Source organism: Meriones unguiculatus, chromosome 5 (genome assembly GCF_030254825.1).
Source record: "Meriones unguiculatus strain TT.TT164.6M chromosome 5, Bangor_MerUng_6.1, whole genome shotgun sequence".
In the NCBI taxonomy this organism is placed as follows: Eukaryota; Metazoa; Chordata; class Mammalia; order Rodentia; family Muridae; genus Meriones; species Meriones unguiculatus.
This window is the reverse complement of record NC_083353.1, coordinates 118,488,945-118,505,008: the sequence shown is the minus strand read 5'-3', so window position 1 is coordinate 118,505,008 and position 16,064 is coordinate 118,488,945. Positions and strand designations below refer to the sequence as shown.

Genomic DNA, 16,064 nt, shown 5'->3' with positions numbered 1-16,064 from the left:
ACATATGTTGGCCCTCTATGTACACTTTGACCTCACTTCAGGACCCTGAAGACAAACTTGAGGGGTTTGCTGGATCTCTTTATCCCTCTTTCCCAGAGTGGCCACACTGAATAAGCCTCCTTTCTTAGCTTTCCATTATTGATCTGGCTCTTTTTATTGGCTGTTGGGGATGGGTTGCCGGACCTGACTTGGGACAAAGGTTGTGATGTCAAGTTTGATAACAAAATGACATCCGAGAAGAAACAAAGGCACACTGAGGGATGCCGGGGACGCAGAGTGAGCTGACCCCAGGTAGAGAGGAGGGATGGACATTCTGATGAGCTGCTGGAGTAGTTTCCTCCAGAGATGGTTTCCTCTTCCCACTTCATGATGGGCTGCTTTTACCTCCACTTGGTGATGTTCTGCCCAGTTCATGAACCCCAAAAGACCAGGAATAAACAGACTCCGCTGTAAATACATGAGGTTCTTACAAGCTGCAGCTTGGGCCCACACCCCCCACTGCCAAAGCGGTGAGAGCCGAGTGCCTTGTAGGCAGGGGCGATTCCTGCCTGGCAAGCATCTATTGGTCAAAATGCTACATTTTGAATTGATTGGCTATAGGAAGTCCCCCAGACCATTAATGACCTGGTGTCCCTCCCTAGATGGATGGGCCAGTTTCCTAGGAACTGTATCTCTAGTGGATGGGGAAAGAATGCAGTAAGACAGTCCTTCCCCTCAGGGCATTACTGGACTTCTCCACCCACCTAGTTCAGGCCTTAATTAATAATAGCTGCTAATGTTTAATCTTTTGGTCTCTCAGTGAGACCGAGAAGCAACTTCTTCTTGAAAATCTGAGTGTCCTCTTGATCCATACACTTCAGGCTTTGCTTTTCTGTTTGCCTTTGGACTCTTTGGAGCAGTTTGGGGTTCTTTTGAACCATTTGAGGAGTTGCCGCCTGGTGATTGGCTTTGTCTGCAGGTATCATTCTGTTGGAATGTAGCATGGTATTGTAGAACAGAAACACAGTGACAGTCTGAGGCAGCGGCCTTTCCTCTCACAGAAAAAGACAGGCATTCTACAGAAGCACCGCCTCTGAGTCCCTCTCTAACAGACATTGCCACATTGGTGGCAGGATCGAATTTCCTGCTCCCCAACCTCTTCCTTGCCTCCTGTCTGGGAATCAGTATTTAGCCAAGGGCTGATCCTACAAACCTCCCTGATCCCCAGACAGCCACAAACACCAGCTCCCATGTCTGCCCCATGGGCTCTGATTTCTCTTTTGACAGATCCTATCATCTGTTGCTTCTCTGTCTGTGGTACTGTCTTCTGATAAGCTGTGTTTCTTGTTGCCTAGTAGCCTGTCTTGGGCTTCTCTTGAACCCCACCCACTCCTATGCAAAACTGAAAACTAACAATCAACTACTACACAGTGAGTGAAAAACAACTTATGAACAGTTTCAGAGAGAGCGGAGACCAGAGTTTGTCTAAACCCAACTGTTCCTTTAAAATCTAAAGGAAATAACTTTCTTCCTAGAATTTCATATCAAGCCAAGCTAGCCTTCAAGTGTGGAGGTAGGTCAGGACACTGGGGACATGGAGGCCATCCAAGCATTTCCTTCTCATGCACACGTTTTCAGGAAACAGTCTCAGTGTACAGAATACAACTAAGAAAGGAAAAGACACAGGATAAAGGAAACAGAAGTTAGAACAATGTGGGGGCGGGGGGGTGTCTACACGATAAGACAAGTGACTAATATTGTGGATGTATAATACTCATGCAGTATTGTAGTTTGGGTTTGCTTTATGCTCCTGTGGTAATGAAATGCAGGCATACTCAATGTGTCACTGTTCAGCCACCAGTGAGGAGACCAAGAATGACCAAGTGGCTGTCCTAACACTGGGGCAGAAATTAAAGGACAGAGCCAGAATTTGAATGCTCAAAAACTGGTTTCAGAATTTTAACCATTATGATCTTTTTCCCGCTGTTTACCATATTGATATGACCAAAATTATTTGTTCCTTGATAAATTTTGTCTCCTTCCAATTGGACTCATAGATATCTATTATTTATTTATTTATTTATTGCTGCCTGGAGGAGAGAACAGTTTGAATTTACCACTTACACAGCCATCATGATTAGTGCCACCGAGGAGAGGTGGCCGGTAGTCCAGGGTAAGGAAGACTGGCCCCCTTCCTTACGTCGACACGCAATGTAGGTAAAGTGGAAATCCTGAGAAGTCTAGACTTTTGGAGCCCCAGAGCCACTAGGCAGGAATAAGGACAGCACAGCGAGAGTACTCATAGAGAAGAGCCTTTCGCGTTCCCTGCCTGCTCTCAGAACTCTGGGAGTTCGTTGTATGAACTGAAGCAGGGGAGCTTGGGATGGCCCAGCAGCTCAATGGCTATGCCCCTTCTGTATTTACCTCCTCCTTGTGTTCACCTTTTCATGAGGAACACATCCAAAAAAATTAATGTTATACTATCTCCTTCAAATCCTTACAGAGAGGCATTTGTCCAATCAGGACAAAGCCCAAAGTGCTTATGGTTACATTTAAAATCTTTATGAAAAGCAATTCCAACTTGTCTTTCAGTATTCATTCCAATTACGTCGCTCAGAATTTCTACTATTTTCTGTAATTCAAATTTTCTTTGTTATTGTTATTGGATTTTTTTTTAAATTTTTTGTTGTTGTTGTTAGTTCTTCTTGTCACAGAAACTGTCTTTCTAGTGCTCATTTGGTATTGAAATTTTTATTATTTCTCATCTTGAAATTTGGCTACTCGTTTCCTGGTTCCCTTTTCAGACATTAAAATTGTGAGGGATTCTGGGGTGAGAAATGGTGAGACTCTGGGTTGTCTAAGGTTCGTGTGCCAATGGAGGACAGCAGCCAACATTACTCAAACAGAGCAAGTCAAATATTTTCCAGAGTTAACACTTGGTGCTTCTGGAACAACCCATAAATCAATGAAGTTATTTTCCCACTCCGCTTGCTCAAGGGCAGATTTTCCATTCTGGCCTCTTTATTACCTTCTAGCTGGTGCATTTTAACCAAAGAATGGAAAAACAAAACACATGATTTCCAGACATTGTTGAACACTGTGTTAAAGTTTGATCAACAACTGTTATATCCACAAAGCTGACCTTCTAATAAGGACCTTAGGGCCTCATGAATATGATTGGCTTAGGAAGAATCTTCAGTACGGTTCCTCACCTAGATCTGGACCAGAAGCAGAACATCTTGTGTTTCTGCTGGCTCCTGATAGAGAGCTGCTCACCACAGCCCGATTCACCTCCTCTCATACTCTCAGCTCTCCACAAAGAAGTCTGTGTTGTCCTCATGTGAAAGTGAATATGCCTGTATCAGAACTCCCACACATACATAGATACAAACCTCCTCACAAGGATTAAGCTATTCTAAACAGATGTCGTGTATACCCCTTGATAACCAGGCTATTGGCATGATGTACCCCAAGAAATTGAAAATTCCCCCCATAACCTCATGATGGAAAAAAAAAAAAAAGGCTAAGGAAGCCTAGGGCCAGCCAGAAGAGGAGCTGGTCTCCAGTTCTGAAAACATGTCAGACTACCACATAGGAGAGACAGAGTCCATTGATGATGGTTAGACCTCCAGCGGTAGCCACACATACCTCTGGCCTTCTGTTTAAACCTAGGCACATGTTAGGACCTGGATGGTGGGCTTGGATTGGAAAGGGGAACCTTCTCGTCCCTCTTCCCAATGGGTTCTCCCTTGTGAACAAACATCCCTTCTTTGCTTTTCACTATTACATGTTAGTTTAGTTGGCATATGAAGGATACATGATGAACGTAGGCTGTTAGAGCCTTCAGGGCCTGGCTTCTCACCTACCAATGACTCCAGTAAAGTGAGGAGCGTTGGGCTGTCAGGATGAGTGTGTCTAGTGTGTAGATAGGGACACTTTCACACATAAGCATCACACTGGACTCAGTTCTGACTGTTCACAGGAGTTGTAGTTCTGATCAACATGAAGTGAAGAAAAAAATGTATTGTTATCACTCCAATGTTTGAAGGCTTAAGATGCTGGGGTCTAAGGTCAGCAGGTGATGGCAGCCACATTTAGACACTCAAAAAAGGAAGGGGCTTGCTCACTCTGCTCCCTTTCTTAATTTGTTTTCATCCAGGATGATCCTTTCCAGTTCCCACCAAATATTTACCTGCAAGTTTCATGATTTCCTTATTTTTCATTGCTGAGTAATACTCCCATTGTGTAGATGTACTACAATTTCTGTATCCATTCTTCAGTTGAGGGGCATCTGGGCTCTTTCCAGCTTCTGGCTATTGCAAATAAAGCTGCTACAAACATGGTTGAGCAAATGTCCTTATTGTGTACTTGAGCCTCTTTTGGATATATGCCTAGAAGTGAGACTTATGGCCAACTGTTGGGCAGTATGCATGGAATCTTATGTAAGAATTGGGAAATAGTAAGATCTGGAGAGGACAGGAACTCCACAAGGAGAGCAACAGAACCAGAAAATTTGAACACAGGGGTCTAGAGACTCATACTCCAACCAAGTACCATGCATGGAGATAACCTAGAACCCCTGCATAGATGTTGCCCATGGCAGTTCAGTGTCCAAGTGGGTTCCACAGTAATAGGGAGAGGGACTGCCTCTGACATAAACTGATTGGCCTGCTCTTTGATCACCTCCCCCTGAGGGGGGAGCAGCCTTACCAGGCCACAGAAGATGACAATGTAGCCACTCCTGATGAGATCTGATAGACTAAGATCAGAAGGAAGGAGAGGGGGACCTCCCCTATCAGTGGACTTGGGGAGGGGGATTTGTGAAGAAGGGGAAGGGAAGGTAGGATTAGGAGGGGAGGAGGGGAGGGTTTATGGGGGGATACAAAATGAATAAAGTCTAACTAATAAAAGTTTAAAAAATATAATATAGGGCAATGCCCCCCCCAAAAAAAAAAGATCCTGCTGAATTAATTCAAAACAAAGCATCATTCGCCATTGGAAGTAGTCTTACTAAGGAGAAGAAAGTACAATGACTGATTTCAATGTGAATGAACAGAAAAGTTACAGGAACAGATGTATAGATGTTTGGAGCTGTGGGATAGAAAGCAACAGGATGGCTTTTATTCCTTATCCCAACAGAGCAAGAGTCTGCCTAGAGTGAGTAGATTGATGAGGTATGTGGTCACAACAGAGACAGTGATCTGAATGTGTACCTGATGGAATAAAGCAGTTACCGTAGTAAATTTGGAATTAATGTGAGATGTCCCAAGAGATATTGAAGACTTTGACCCTACCTTTGATGAATGGAGCTGTGAGATCTTTCTCCAGCATCATTCAGCAGTGCAAACAAGACTTAAGGTTTACAAAATAGGTATGAAGCTATTTAAAAAGGGATCAAAAACTTGGAAACAGTATGAAAGTCACTGAGGTGATTAACAAGTCTTAGGTTGAGCAGAGAAAAGAGCTGTAGGAATTCTAATACCCATCGCCCTTTGAAGTTATCCAAGTCTGTATCATCTTGAACAATGAAAAGCCAATGATATTGAATGAAGCATCGTATCGGACCTCTGTAATCCCAGCACCTAAACCTTGCTCTTAAGAGGCAGAGTTAGGCAGGAAGTTGGCAGTTCAAGGCAAGCCTTGGCTGCTTAGAAAGTGGAAGACTGCCCTAGTAAAGGACCATCTCAAAAGAAAAGATGAATAAACAAAGGGAAAGAAAGTGAAGACTATCTTGTGGAATGGCTTTCTTGGCGGTGGTAAAGTAAAGCCGCCTTAGTTGCTGCCAACAGTCAAACACCTCAAAAGCTTCCCCGGGGAACTCTGATCAGCGATCCAGGAGTCCTGCTCAGGAGCAGATTACACTCATTACAGTGCTTTTCCCTCAGGGCTTCAGTGAACTTTGCAGGAACGCAGTTAATGAGGTGCGGCACCAACAGGCACCCTTCCCCCATCTGATCATCTCCCCAGAGCACCCCAGATAGCCACCTTCCAAACAACCGGGCTTTTTCCAATACCCCCTGCAGAGTGTGTTCAGAGGTAACGTTAGAGGTGTTTTTTTTTTCTTTTTTTAGCAGTTTATCTCAATCAAGACATTTTTTATTGATAAGATAAAGACACTTTAGATATAGCTTTACAGTAACATAACAGACAGGCAAAAGGACAAACCAGAACATGGTTCTCAGTGGAGTCACCGCAGGACATTGAAGAGCAGATGACAACAGGAAGAATAACAAGTGATGCACACAACCCTTTACAAATCGTGCCTTGTGGATTTGTGTTCGCTGACGTGCACATGTCTAATTTACAGATGAGAAAATCCTTCCAAGATCTGAGTAACTTCCCTAAGCAGTTTTTTTTTTTCCAGAGTACATCTCACTTCCTTGATTGCAATGACAGTAGTTTGGAAGATAGTACTTGACCAAAATAGCTTGGCACTGACACGCCAAAGCGTGACACCATCAAAAGACCCAGACACCGAGAATTGGAAAGGTGCAGAAATGAGCTCTATGGAGCAAATGCATTTTCAATTATAATTCCACTAGGTGGCAGCAAGGGCTACTGATAGAGCCCAGAGGAGGCACTCTAGACTTAACCTGGGGAAGGCTTTACAACCTGAAAACAGGAAGGAAAGAGCAAAGCAATACTTTCTTTTAGAGTTTAAAAAAAGGGCTCTCGTGTGCATGTGTGTGAGTGTCTGTGTTTCTAGGACAAAGCCCTGAAAAGTTGTTGGGACCCATTACTGCACTTTATACAATGTTTCACACTTGTGGGTGGGACCAAAGTGCTAGAAAGGTCTTGATATGTGGCAATACTGCATTATAGTCTCTCTGCTCATATGAGCAAACCCAGCCCTGCAATCTGCAAGTCCAGGTGGGGATTATGCGGTGGAAAGCTGGCCATTGTTGTTCAGCACAAAGGTGGTTGTTTCCTAAAAGAAAAGACGCCTGTGCTTGGGGCACTGATGTCAGTGGCTGTGCTTGTAGTGTGCTTCCCTTCAAGGTTATCACAGTCAAGCAGAGGGAAGAGCAGTTTGCTGGAACGTAGGGTTAAAGGAAACTTATATGCATGCCATGGCTGAAGGAATTTAAGGCACCTTAATGTTCCCCTGCGTTGGTAGTAATCAATACAGCTAGAGGTGAGATGCAAACTTTGAACTGTGAATAAGGAGTTAAAATTCAATTAGAAGATTGTGCATCAGAAAAAGCATATTGTTGTGAATGAAGAGTGAGAACCCATCTTGTTGACAGAGCAATGTCTAGATGGCATGCTGAACCTTTTTGTGTGGTACAAAACAAACAACAACAAAAAAAAACCCACTTAATGTATCTGGGCATCTTTCCAGACTCTGAGGATGCCTTGGATATTAGGAATCCCATCAGCACCCCCATCAGTGTGATGCCTTGGATATTAGGAATACCATCAGCACCCCTGTCAGTGTGATGGGGATTCTATCTGAGGAGATTCCTTCCCTGTAGGAGGGAGCTGCTTTTCCTCTGGGACTGAGGGTAAGTCGGGAGCTTTCTGCCCACACCTTGCCACTGTGAAGCGGCTCATGCCGAGGGCTTCCTCGTAGCCCGGTAGTGTGTCCACAGAGGAGGGCATCTGGCCCAGGGAGCTGTGTGTATGAGCCACTGCCAGGATTCTCCGAGCTGCAGGGCCAAACACGGACTGCAGAGCTGTGAAAGAAGACAGGATTGGTGTAGAGATGATGACAACCAAAGTTGATGTCCTCAGACAAGAGAGACATGTCCAAAGACATCTCTTTGTCTCTTACCCATGTGCAAACTCATTGCTATGACCTTTGACAAAGTTTACAAAAGTCCTTCATATGACTAACTTTACAAACTGCCAGGAGAACCAGCCTTTCTAGCTGTTTAAATAAACTGACTTGTGTTTCTAGAGCTCATCCCTCTTTTCAGGTTTTTCTATTTTGCTGTGCTAGGAATCAAGCCCATGGCCTCACACAAGCTAGTCAAGCACTATCCTATTGAGTTCCACCCCAGGTTCCCCTTTCAGATTCAGATTCCTCTGTACTAGCGGCCCACTACATTCAAACCCCTTTTAAATATTTACTTATGTCTTATTTGTCATTTGTCAGTCACAGATGTTGCTCTTCTTTACTATAAATGCCATTGTGTCTTATCATCTGTCATTCTACCTTGATTTTGCTCCTCAATTATAGAAAAGAATAAGTTCATAAAGAACGAAGGAAGACTTTCCCCAGGCTGGGCTGCTTTGCCTGGCCTCAGTGGGAAAGGATGCACTTAGTCCTGCCGAGACTTGATGTTCCAGGGTGGATTGATATCCAGGGAGAGCTTCCCCTTCTCTATGGAGAGGAGGTGTTGGGGGTGAGTCTTGGAGGAAAGGAGGGAGGGGGCTGTGATATCACAGCCTATAAAGTGATTATATAAATAAATCTATGGAAAAAGAAAAAAAAGAACAGATGGAAAGCAGGGTATGGTGGAACATGCTCACAATCTCAGCACTCAGGAGATAGAGCCAGGTGATTCTCTGAGTTCAAAGCCAGCCTGACCTACATGGCCTATATGAGAATAGCCAGGACTGTATAGTGACCCTGACTCAAAAAAATAGATTAGATAGATAGATAGATAGATAAAATATATAATTAAATAGAACAGAACAGAGGAAGGTAAAGGAAAATTTCCTACTGTAATCATCTAAAAAAATATTGGGGCTATAATTTAGCATACCAAGGTTTGAGGAATACCAGACTAAAAGTGCAATCCACCAATTCCCTGAAACATACAAAATAATACAGTGTAAGCCAGGCCTGGGAGTGCAGGTCTGTAGTCCCTGCTGTTTGGGAGGCCAAAGCAGGAGGGTTATCTTATTAAGGCCTGCCTGACCTACAGAGTAAATTCAAGGCTAATTTGCCAAACCTGCTACCTTGGCAGAACCATTTCTTGAAATAAAAACAATTAAGAGCCTCAGAGTTCTCAGCAGTACCATACTTGTCCAGCCTGTATGTGATCCTGGATTCCAGACCCAGCATCACCAAAAAAAGAAAAGAAAGAAAAAAAGGAAAGGAAAGGAAAGAAAAAACAAAAAAGAATGTAGCTAGGTGGGGTGGTGTTTTTAACTTCAGCACTCCTGATGGAAAAGGAGGAAGCAGGAAGATCAGGAACCAGCATGGGCTACATGACACCCAGCTTTGAAAGAAAGAATCAGGAGCGGGAGAAAGAGAAGGAAGAAGAAAAGAACAAAGGAAAGAAGGAAGGGAGGAACTAAGGAAGGAAGAAAAGGAGGAAGTCATGTAAACTTTGACTCCAGTATTTTACTGTGTTCAACATTATATTATCAGCCCAAAACGTGAGAATACGGGCATCAGTGATAGCCCAGGACACCGCACGAAAGGGTTTCTGGAAATTAAAACTATACTGAGTTTCCATAGACACAATGTAGGTTGGCAGGTTGCCCTGCACCTCCAAACCTTTCAGAACGTCTTTGAACCTGAGCCCTGTACCTGGGGGTTGTAAGCTGAGCGCACTCACATGTAATGGTACTCTGGAGAGTGCTGTCATGGTCGAAAGCAATGACGGTCACTTCATAGGGTGGCGGGGCCCCGTCTTCCCCGTTTTCCGGGTGGCTCAGACAGCAGCGGAAGCATACCGACGTGAGGCCACAGAGGAGCAGCAGAGCACCAACTACCACCAGCAACCTGCAAGAGCCCACCCAACAGGCAAGAGCTTTGGCCAACTGGTTTCCCGTCTCTGACACCACTAGCCCTCACCCGCTGATCATAATCGTTGTGCGTCCTTTAGAGAACACTAACAAAACTTCAGTCATTGCAAGACTCTGTCAGTCATGAGAGCAAACAACAGTGAAGATAATTTGAAGGGGCTGCTGCTTGCCCCTCTGTGCAGAAGTATTTCTTAAGCACATGCTGGGAGAAAGGCACCATTATCTTTTGATGCTGGCTGAAAAGACTGTATTGAAATAGTAAACTATGCAGTATTGGCACATAGGTTAGGGATGAACTAAAGAAACATCACAGCTGTTATTTTTATTCATTCTAACAGCCAGCGTATACAAAACTTTGAAGAACAATCTGTGTTTAAAATGAAGGCCCTTTGAGGGTGTTCTATAACTCAAACTTACCATATGTACCAGAGATGCACCCAGTCAGTGGTCAGGCAACTGGAGAAAAAATGAAGTTCGTTATATCAAAAATCAATAGTGTGAGCTGTAGCAATCATGCTGTTATATTCAACACTATGTTATAATTAAAAATATCAAGACCTCCTTTTTTTTTTTTTTCTTTTTAGAAGGGTCTTACTTCGTAGCCTTGGCTGGCCTGGAACTTACAATGTAGACCAGGATGGCCTTGAACTCACAGAGATCTTCCTGCCTCTGCCTCCCCAGGTGTTGGGATTAAAGGCCTGTACTATTATGCCCAGCTAAAACTTACTTTTTAAAAATCCCAATGTAACAAGCTGAATAGAGTTTTATAACACAGGTGACATTTCTGTGTAAAGCATATGAATAACCAAAAAATAATAATTGCAGTAAAAGGAGTGGCCCTAAAATGATATAAGGGAAGGTGGGCCTGGGAAGGGAGAGGAGGAGAAGAAAAACAAGTACAATGAATTTTGTTTAAAAAAACATCAGAATGAAACCCAATTCTTTCCAAGCTGATAAATAAAGAAAAGGAAAAGAAAATGTCCCCATGGCTATTGGGCACGGCTGAGAAGCAGATCATTAAGAATTAGGCACACAAACGTGTAAGGAGTGGCTTTGAAAACAGATGTGAACATCAAACTGGTACGTCTTTAAAGACACATGCATTTCTCCTCTCCTTTTAGTCTCTCCCACACAGTCCTCCTTGTGAGGCTGGCCTCTCCTTTCCCTCCCTTCCTGTTTGGTCTCATGTGAGGTCAATAAAATGTACACATCAGGAAAATTTCAGTTAAAGGCCTGAAAGAAGTTATATTTGTAATTTACATTTCACAAGTTCTTGCAACATCCCCCCCTCAGAAGGGCCTACACTTTCACATCTGAGCTCAGAACTGCTGGGCATGTCACTGAGACCAAACAGGAAGGGAGAAAATCGAGAGGCCAGCCTTACAAGGAGGACTGTGTGGCAGAGACTTAAACTGCAGTCAGAGGTGGAGAGAGGAAATGTATGTATCTTTAAAGATGTACCAGTTTTTTTTCATTAAAATAATAGATATTATTAATAACACTAATTATTTATATTAATAAAAACTTTAAAATATTTATTTATTATTTATTTATTAAAACTTATTCACTTTGTATCCCTGCTGTAGCCCCCTCCCTCACCTCCTCCGAGTCCCACTCCCTCCCTTTTTACCCCCTATGCCCCTCTGTCCACTGATAGGAGAGGTCCTCCTCCCCTTCTATCTGACCCTAGCCTATCAGGTCTCATCAGGACTGGCTGCATCCTCTTCTTCTGTGGCCTGGCAAAGCTTCATCCTCCAGGGGAAGGTGATCAAAGAGCCGGCCACTGAGTTCATGTCAGAGACAGCCCCTGTTCCTCTTACTAGGGAACCTACTTTGAGACTGAGCTGCCTATGGGCTATGTCTGATTAGAGGGTCTAGTTACTCTCCAATGAAAATGAGTGTGGACATCTCATTTTCAAACAGGAGGCCTGCGCCAGGATAGGCTCCTGGGAGGATATGGGTGAGGCTGCTAACAATGGGGGAATGTGAAGACTGAAGTGACCACTTCCTTACCAGGCAGGACTAGTTGAAGGAGGGGAACAACAACCCAGGAACAAAACCTTTGATCCAAAAATTACCCTGCCGACCAAAAGTGCAGGGATAAGGAGGGCACAAAGACAGAGGGAATGTTCAACCAATAATTGGCCCAACCTGACACCCACCCCACTACAGAGAGCCAGCCCCTGACACTATTAATGATGCTCTGCTGTGCTTGCAGACAGGAGCCTAACTTGACTGTAGTCTGGGCGGCTCCAGCCAGCAGCAGACTAAGACAAATGTTGAGACTAGCAGACAAGCATGGGGTTGAGTTCCAGGGGTCCTGTGGAAGTGTTGGGGGAAAGATGGAAGGACCTGAAGGGGACAGGAACCTCACAAGAAGACCAACCCAGACAACTAACCCAGTCCCATGGGGGCTTACATAGACTGAGATATCCACTAAGGAGCATGCATGGCTGGACCTAGGACCTCTCTGCACACTGTGGCTGATGGGCGGCTTGGTCTTCATATGGGTGCCTGGCAAGTGGCGGGGGCCTGTTTCTAACATGGACTCTATTGCCTGCCTTTGGATCCCTCCTGCCTGGCAGGGCTGCCTTGCCTGGCCTCAGGGGATGAAGATGTGCTCAGATCTGATGTGATTTCATGTGCTGGGAAAGGCTGAGATGGGAGGAGTGAGGCTTCCCTTCTGGGAGGGAGGGGAAGGGAGAAGGGAAGGGGAAGAATTTGAAAGGAAAGGAGGAAGGTGGCACCCTTGGGATCTAAAGTAAATAAGTATAAATAAATAAATAGCTAGATAAATAAATAAGTAAATAAATAAATAAAATTTAAAAAATACAAAGTAAAATAAAATCAACACTTTCTACTAAATGTGTACTCAGGCCAATTCCTGCATTCTGTCTTCAGTCACACTTCTATAGAAAATGTAGTTTGTATTTTCCCTGAAACAATGTCTTATCTTGTCCAAAGCCTTTCATTTCTACATTATCTTCCAAAAGGTGACAGACATCTAAATCCTCAATGCTGCCTAGCCAGTATCAAATATACACAGGCCAAGTAATTAAGGTGATCCTAACTCCTTAATTCTCCTCACATCTGGCAGAGTTGGTTTCAGAGAAACGATTCTATGTTTTACCATAGAATCATTTCCTTTGGCACGAACTCGGTTGTTATTGTCTATCCTTACTTGAAACCAACAAGTGCTTTTGGATTTGAAATGGGCATACTGCTATGGGAATCACCCAAATAGATAAGCCAATGACTGACTTGTTGAACTCAGTCTGTCCTGATGAGTCACTGGAAAGCACAGCTGAGGAAGCCTTTTGCAGGTCTGACTACATGTGTTTAAACAAACTGTGCTGTGTTGATGGGAAGATTGGCTTGCAAAAAAACTAAAAAAAAAGTGCTATCAGAAGGGTCATTCTGGGCGCATAGGATGATACACATGTCTGTGATAGTAGGTGGTGTTCGTTTAAATAGAAAAGGAAGTCGGGGCTGTCTGCTGACATTTTAGCCTATGTTTGGGTGTTGGTGCTTGGTCTGGCTCTCCTTCCTCTTGGCTTGAACTCTCAGCTACTTACTGTTCAGTGTTGGCACAGTTCTCCTCGCATCTGGCCCCGGGAAGCTGTGGGAAGGAAACAGTCTCAGACATGGCAATGGTCACATCTGCAGTGTTCAGCAGCCTACCAGCTGGCCCTCACGGCGGCTGTGCTCTGACAGATCTACTTCGAAAGATGAGGATAGGGCCGTGGGGTTGGTCTGTACTGGCCCGTGACACTGATCAGTTCTTTGAGTGATGACTACGTCTCATGAGGCGGAAGCTCCTGGAAGGTCAGGGATTGTATACATGGTCGGGGTAGTGGCTGAACAACACCACCTCGCAGAACGATAGACAGCTCTCAGTGTCAGTTTGTCACCCTAGCAATCTCCTGACTCAACCCCTGGGACATTGTAGTTGTCTGTCTTCCTTGTCCCTACACAGTTGAAACAGCCCCTATGCTGTGTATATGAGTAATTCACCACAAAAGAAGAGCAATAGAGGGACAAGTTGTTACAAAAAAGGAAGGGGGAAAAAGAGAAGGAAAAGAGAACATGTAAGAAAAACATGTACTGTCGGTCATGGTGGTGCACACCTGTAATCGTAGCATTCCGAGAGGCAGAAGTAGGGGGATCACTGTGAGTTCGAGGCCAGCCTGGTCTATTAAGTGAGTCCAGGACAGCCAAGGCTACACAGAGAAACCCTGTCTTGAAAAAACAAACAAACAAACAAAAAACAAAACAAAAGAAAAAGAAAGGAAAGGGAAAATGTACTTTGAGATGCTGGTTAACTTGTATGGGAAGCAAAGTAGATAGCCTGCTCCCAGCACAGGAATGGGATACAGTCTAGTTCTGCAGTTTCTCTCTCTGCTAGGCTTCCAAGCTATGTGAACTTGGCCCTAGGATTTTTTTTTTTAGAATTTGTCAGTCTACTGACTCTTTTCTCAGAAAATGGATGACTCACAGGCTTCTCTTTCACAGAGGGGTACAATAAAGTGTTTAAAATGTTAGCGTCCTTTGGTGCTAGAGATACTGCTCACTGGGTAAATACCAGAACCCTTGTTAAAGCTGGATGTAACAGCATGCACCATCTCTGATTTTATTTCTGTCCCGCTTTCTACGGGCGTCATTCAGTCTCTCTCTCTCTCTCTCTCTCTCTCTCTCTCTCTCTCTCTCTCTGTCTCTCTCTGTCTGTCTCTCTCTCTCTCACACACATACACACACAGCAACAACAAACCAAACTCCCTGGTACTAAGAGAACAGTGTGCTATTCTTTCCTTACCACTGCCTAGGTTCGCTTTTTCTTACTGCATCTATTTCCTCCCAGAGTCAGTCTAGCCAAAGAAATAAGCAAAAAGAAAATTCTCCCCGCTTTTCCGCAACTGAACTCACCTGGATGAAATAAACCAGGACAGAAGCCATCACCACTTGGGTCCGGGTGGCCATTAGGTCCAGAGGGTCACGCCGGGTGAGTGTGCTGTGTGCTTTCCATGCTCAGTGCCACAGGGAGTGCCGTGGTCCAGAATTCCTAAAGAGAAATTTTTTCCTCAGCAATAATTCAATTTCCCTTTCCCCTTATTCCCTTCGCCATTATCCTTTAGGGTTTCTGTCTCCTCTTCCCTCTTAGTTTCCTTCTCTTTCTCTATGTCTCGTCACATGGTCTCCACCTTTGCTCCCTCTTTCTTTCTTTTCTGCTATCAAACTTCCCCTGTGTATTTGATCTTTCTTTCTTCTGCTCCTAACAGAAAGGCAATTCAAGAACACATTTGTCCTCTGAGTTAGATTTTTTTTTCTCCCCCAGTCTATAATGACAGACTTGGATTTGAAATAGGTCAAAAGCAGATTGCGAGTGCCAGGTATGTTCTTGTGTTCATCAGGAAACTGGTTACACTCTTGGCTCCTGAATGACCACTCAAGTCTGAAAGTCACTCTGCCAATGGCCCTTTACCCTCTCTCCATGTGACTGGCCTCCTTCGTCTTGTTCCTCGAAGCCCTCCCCTCACTGTGTTGATAATCAACCCTGCTAGTTCTGGGTCATTTATTGCTGCTGCTCAGCAGGACTGAGGGATTCCAAATGAGGAACAAAGCCATCCCATCTTTAGAGTAGGAAACGGTTTTGAAAACTAGAAGTTCCAGGTGCTATCAATGGCCTCAGCCTCTCCTGTGCTTCAATTTCAGTTAGACACCAGGCATAGCCTTAATTTAAAAACTGATCTCCAAGATCACCCCCCTGTTTCTCTTCCTGTCTCTCGGTCCCCGCCGCTCTCGAAGCACCATCGTGATGTTGCCGCCTGAGAACCAGGCACAGTGTGTACAGTTGTGGTTCTATCTACTCAGGGCGCTGAGGCAGGAGGATCACTGGGGTCTAGTTCATCAAAGTGGGAATACCCAAGGAAACAGCATTCTGCCATCTCAAAATATATTATCAACAACGAAACAGAGCCACCTTTAAAAACAAGTACACCACTTGGAAAGGACAGAAAATGGTTACAAAGAAAAATGTTGTATGTAACCAATGACCACCATACAAATGACTGACATTAAGCAGGATTCTTTTATCCCGTGCAGAGTACTAAGAACATCCAGTGTTAGTTTACAGTGGCATGTCCATTTCACGAGACTGAGCAAACTGACACTTGAGCTACTTTCTAATTGATGAGGTGAGGCTGTGGGCAGGGTCCTGATGAGAGGAGGTTGCAGGGTGGGGTCCCGATGAGAGGAGGCTCCATCACACTCAAGGTCCCGCACACCTAGTGATGGCACTGTGACAATACCATGTGGAAATGATGAATACGAACAATTTCCCAGTGTGTGAACTCCCAGGTACAACGCTGCTCTTTCCAGATCTATTT

At 44.3% G+C, this 16,064-nt stretch overlaps 1 protein-coding gene across 3 annotated transcripts; it reads right to left on the bottom strand.

Moving 5' to 3' along the window:
• Nucleotides 1–6,056: 6,056 nt before the first annotated feature.
• On the bottom strand, nt 6,057–15,179 carry Tmem52b (transmembrane protein 52B). Of its 3 annotated transcripts, none has more exons than XM_021655280.2 (6): nt 15,161–15,179; nt 14,605–14,740; nt 13,257–13,300; nt 10,099–10,137; nt 9,492–9,658; nt 6,057–7,655 (listed from the first exon to the last, which is right to left on the bottom strand). In XM_021655280.2, exons 2-6 carry the CDS (start codon nt 14,656–14,658, stop codon nt 7,411–7,413), a joined length of 549 nt encoding a protein of 182 aa, XP_021510955.1. In that variant the 5' UTR covers nt 14,659–14,740; nt 15,161–15,179; the 3' UTR covers nt 6,057–7,410. The 3 variants fall into 3 exon arrangements, with proteins under 3 accessions (XP_021510955.1, XP_021510954.1, XP_021510953.1); XM_021655279.2 differs by lacking the exon at nt 15,161–15,179 and adding an exon at nt 15,029–15,147; XM_021655278.2 differs by lacking the exon at nt 15,161–15,179 and having other exon boundaries at nt 14,605–15,147.
• Nucleotides 15,180–16,064: the final 885 nt, after the last annotated feature.

Excerpts from the sequence above, each read along its gene's own strand:
- Tmem52b (XM_021655280.2), bottom strand. The coding sequence starts at position 14,658 with ATGGCCACCCGGACCCAAGTGGTGATGGCTTCTGTCCTGGTTTATTTC. Across the intron at positions 10,138-13,256 it reads AACTGTGCCAACACTGAACA|TTGCCTGACCACTGACTGGG; the intron begins GTAAGTAGCTGA and ends TTTTTTCTCCAG. Across the intron at positions 7,656-9,491 it reads TCTCCAGAGTACCATTACAT|CTCTGCAGTCCGTGTTTGGC; the intron begins GTGAGTGCGCTC and ends CTTCTTTCACAG.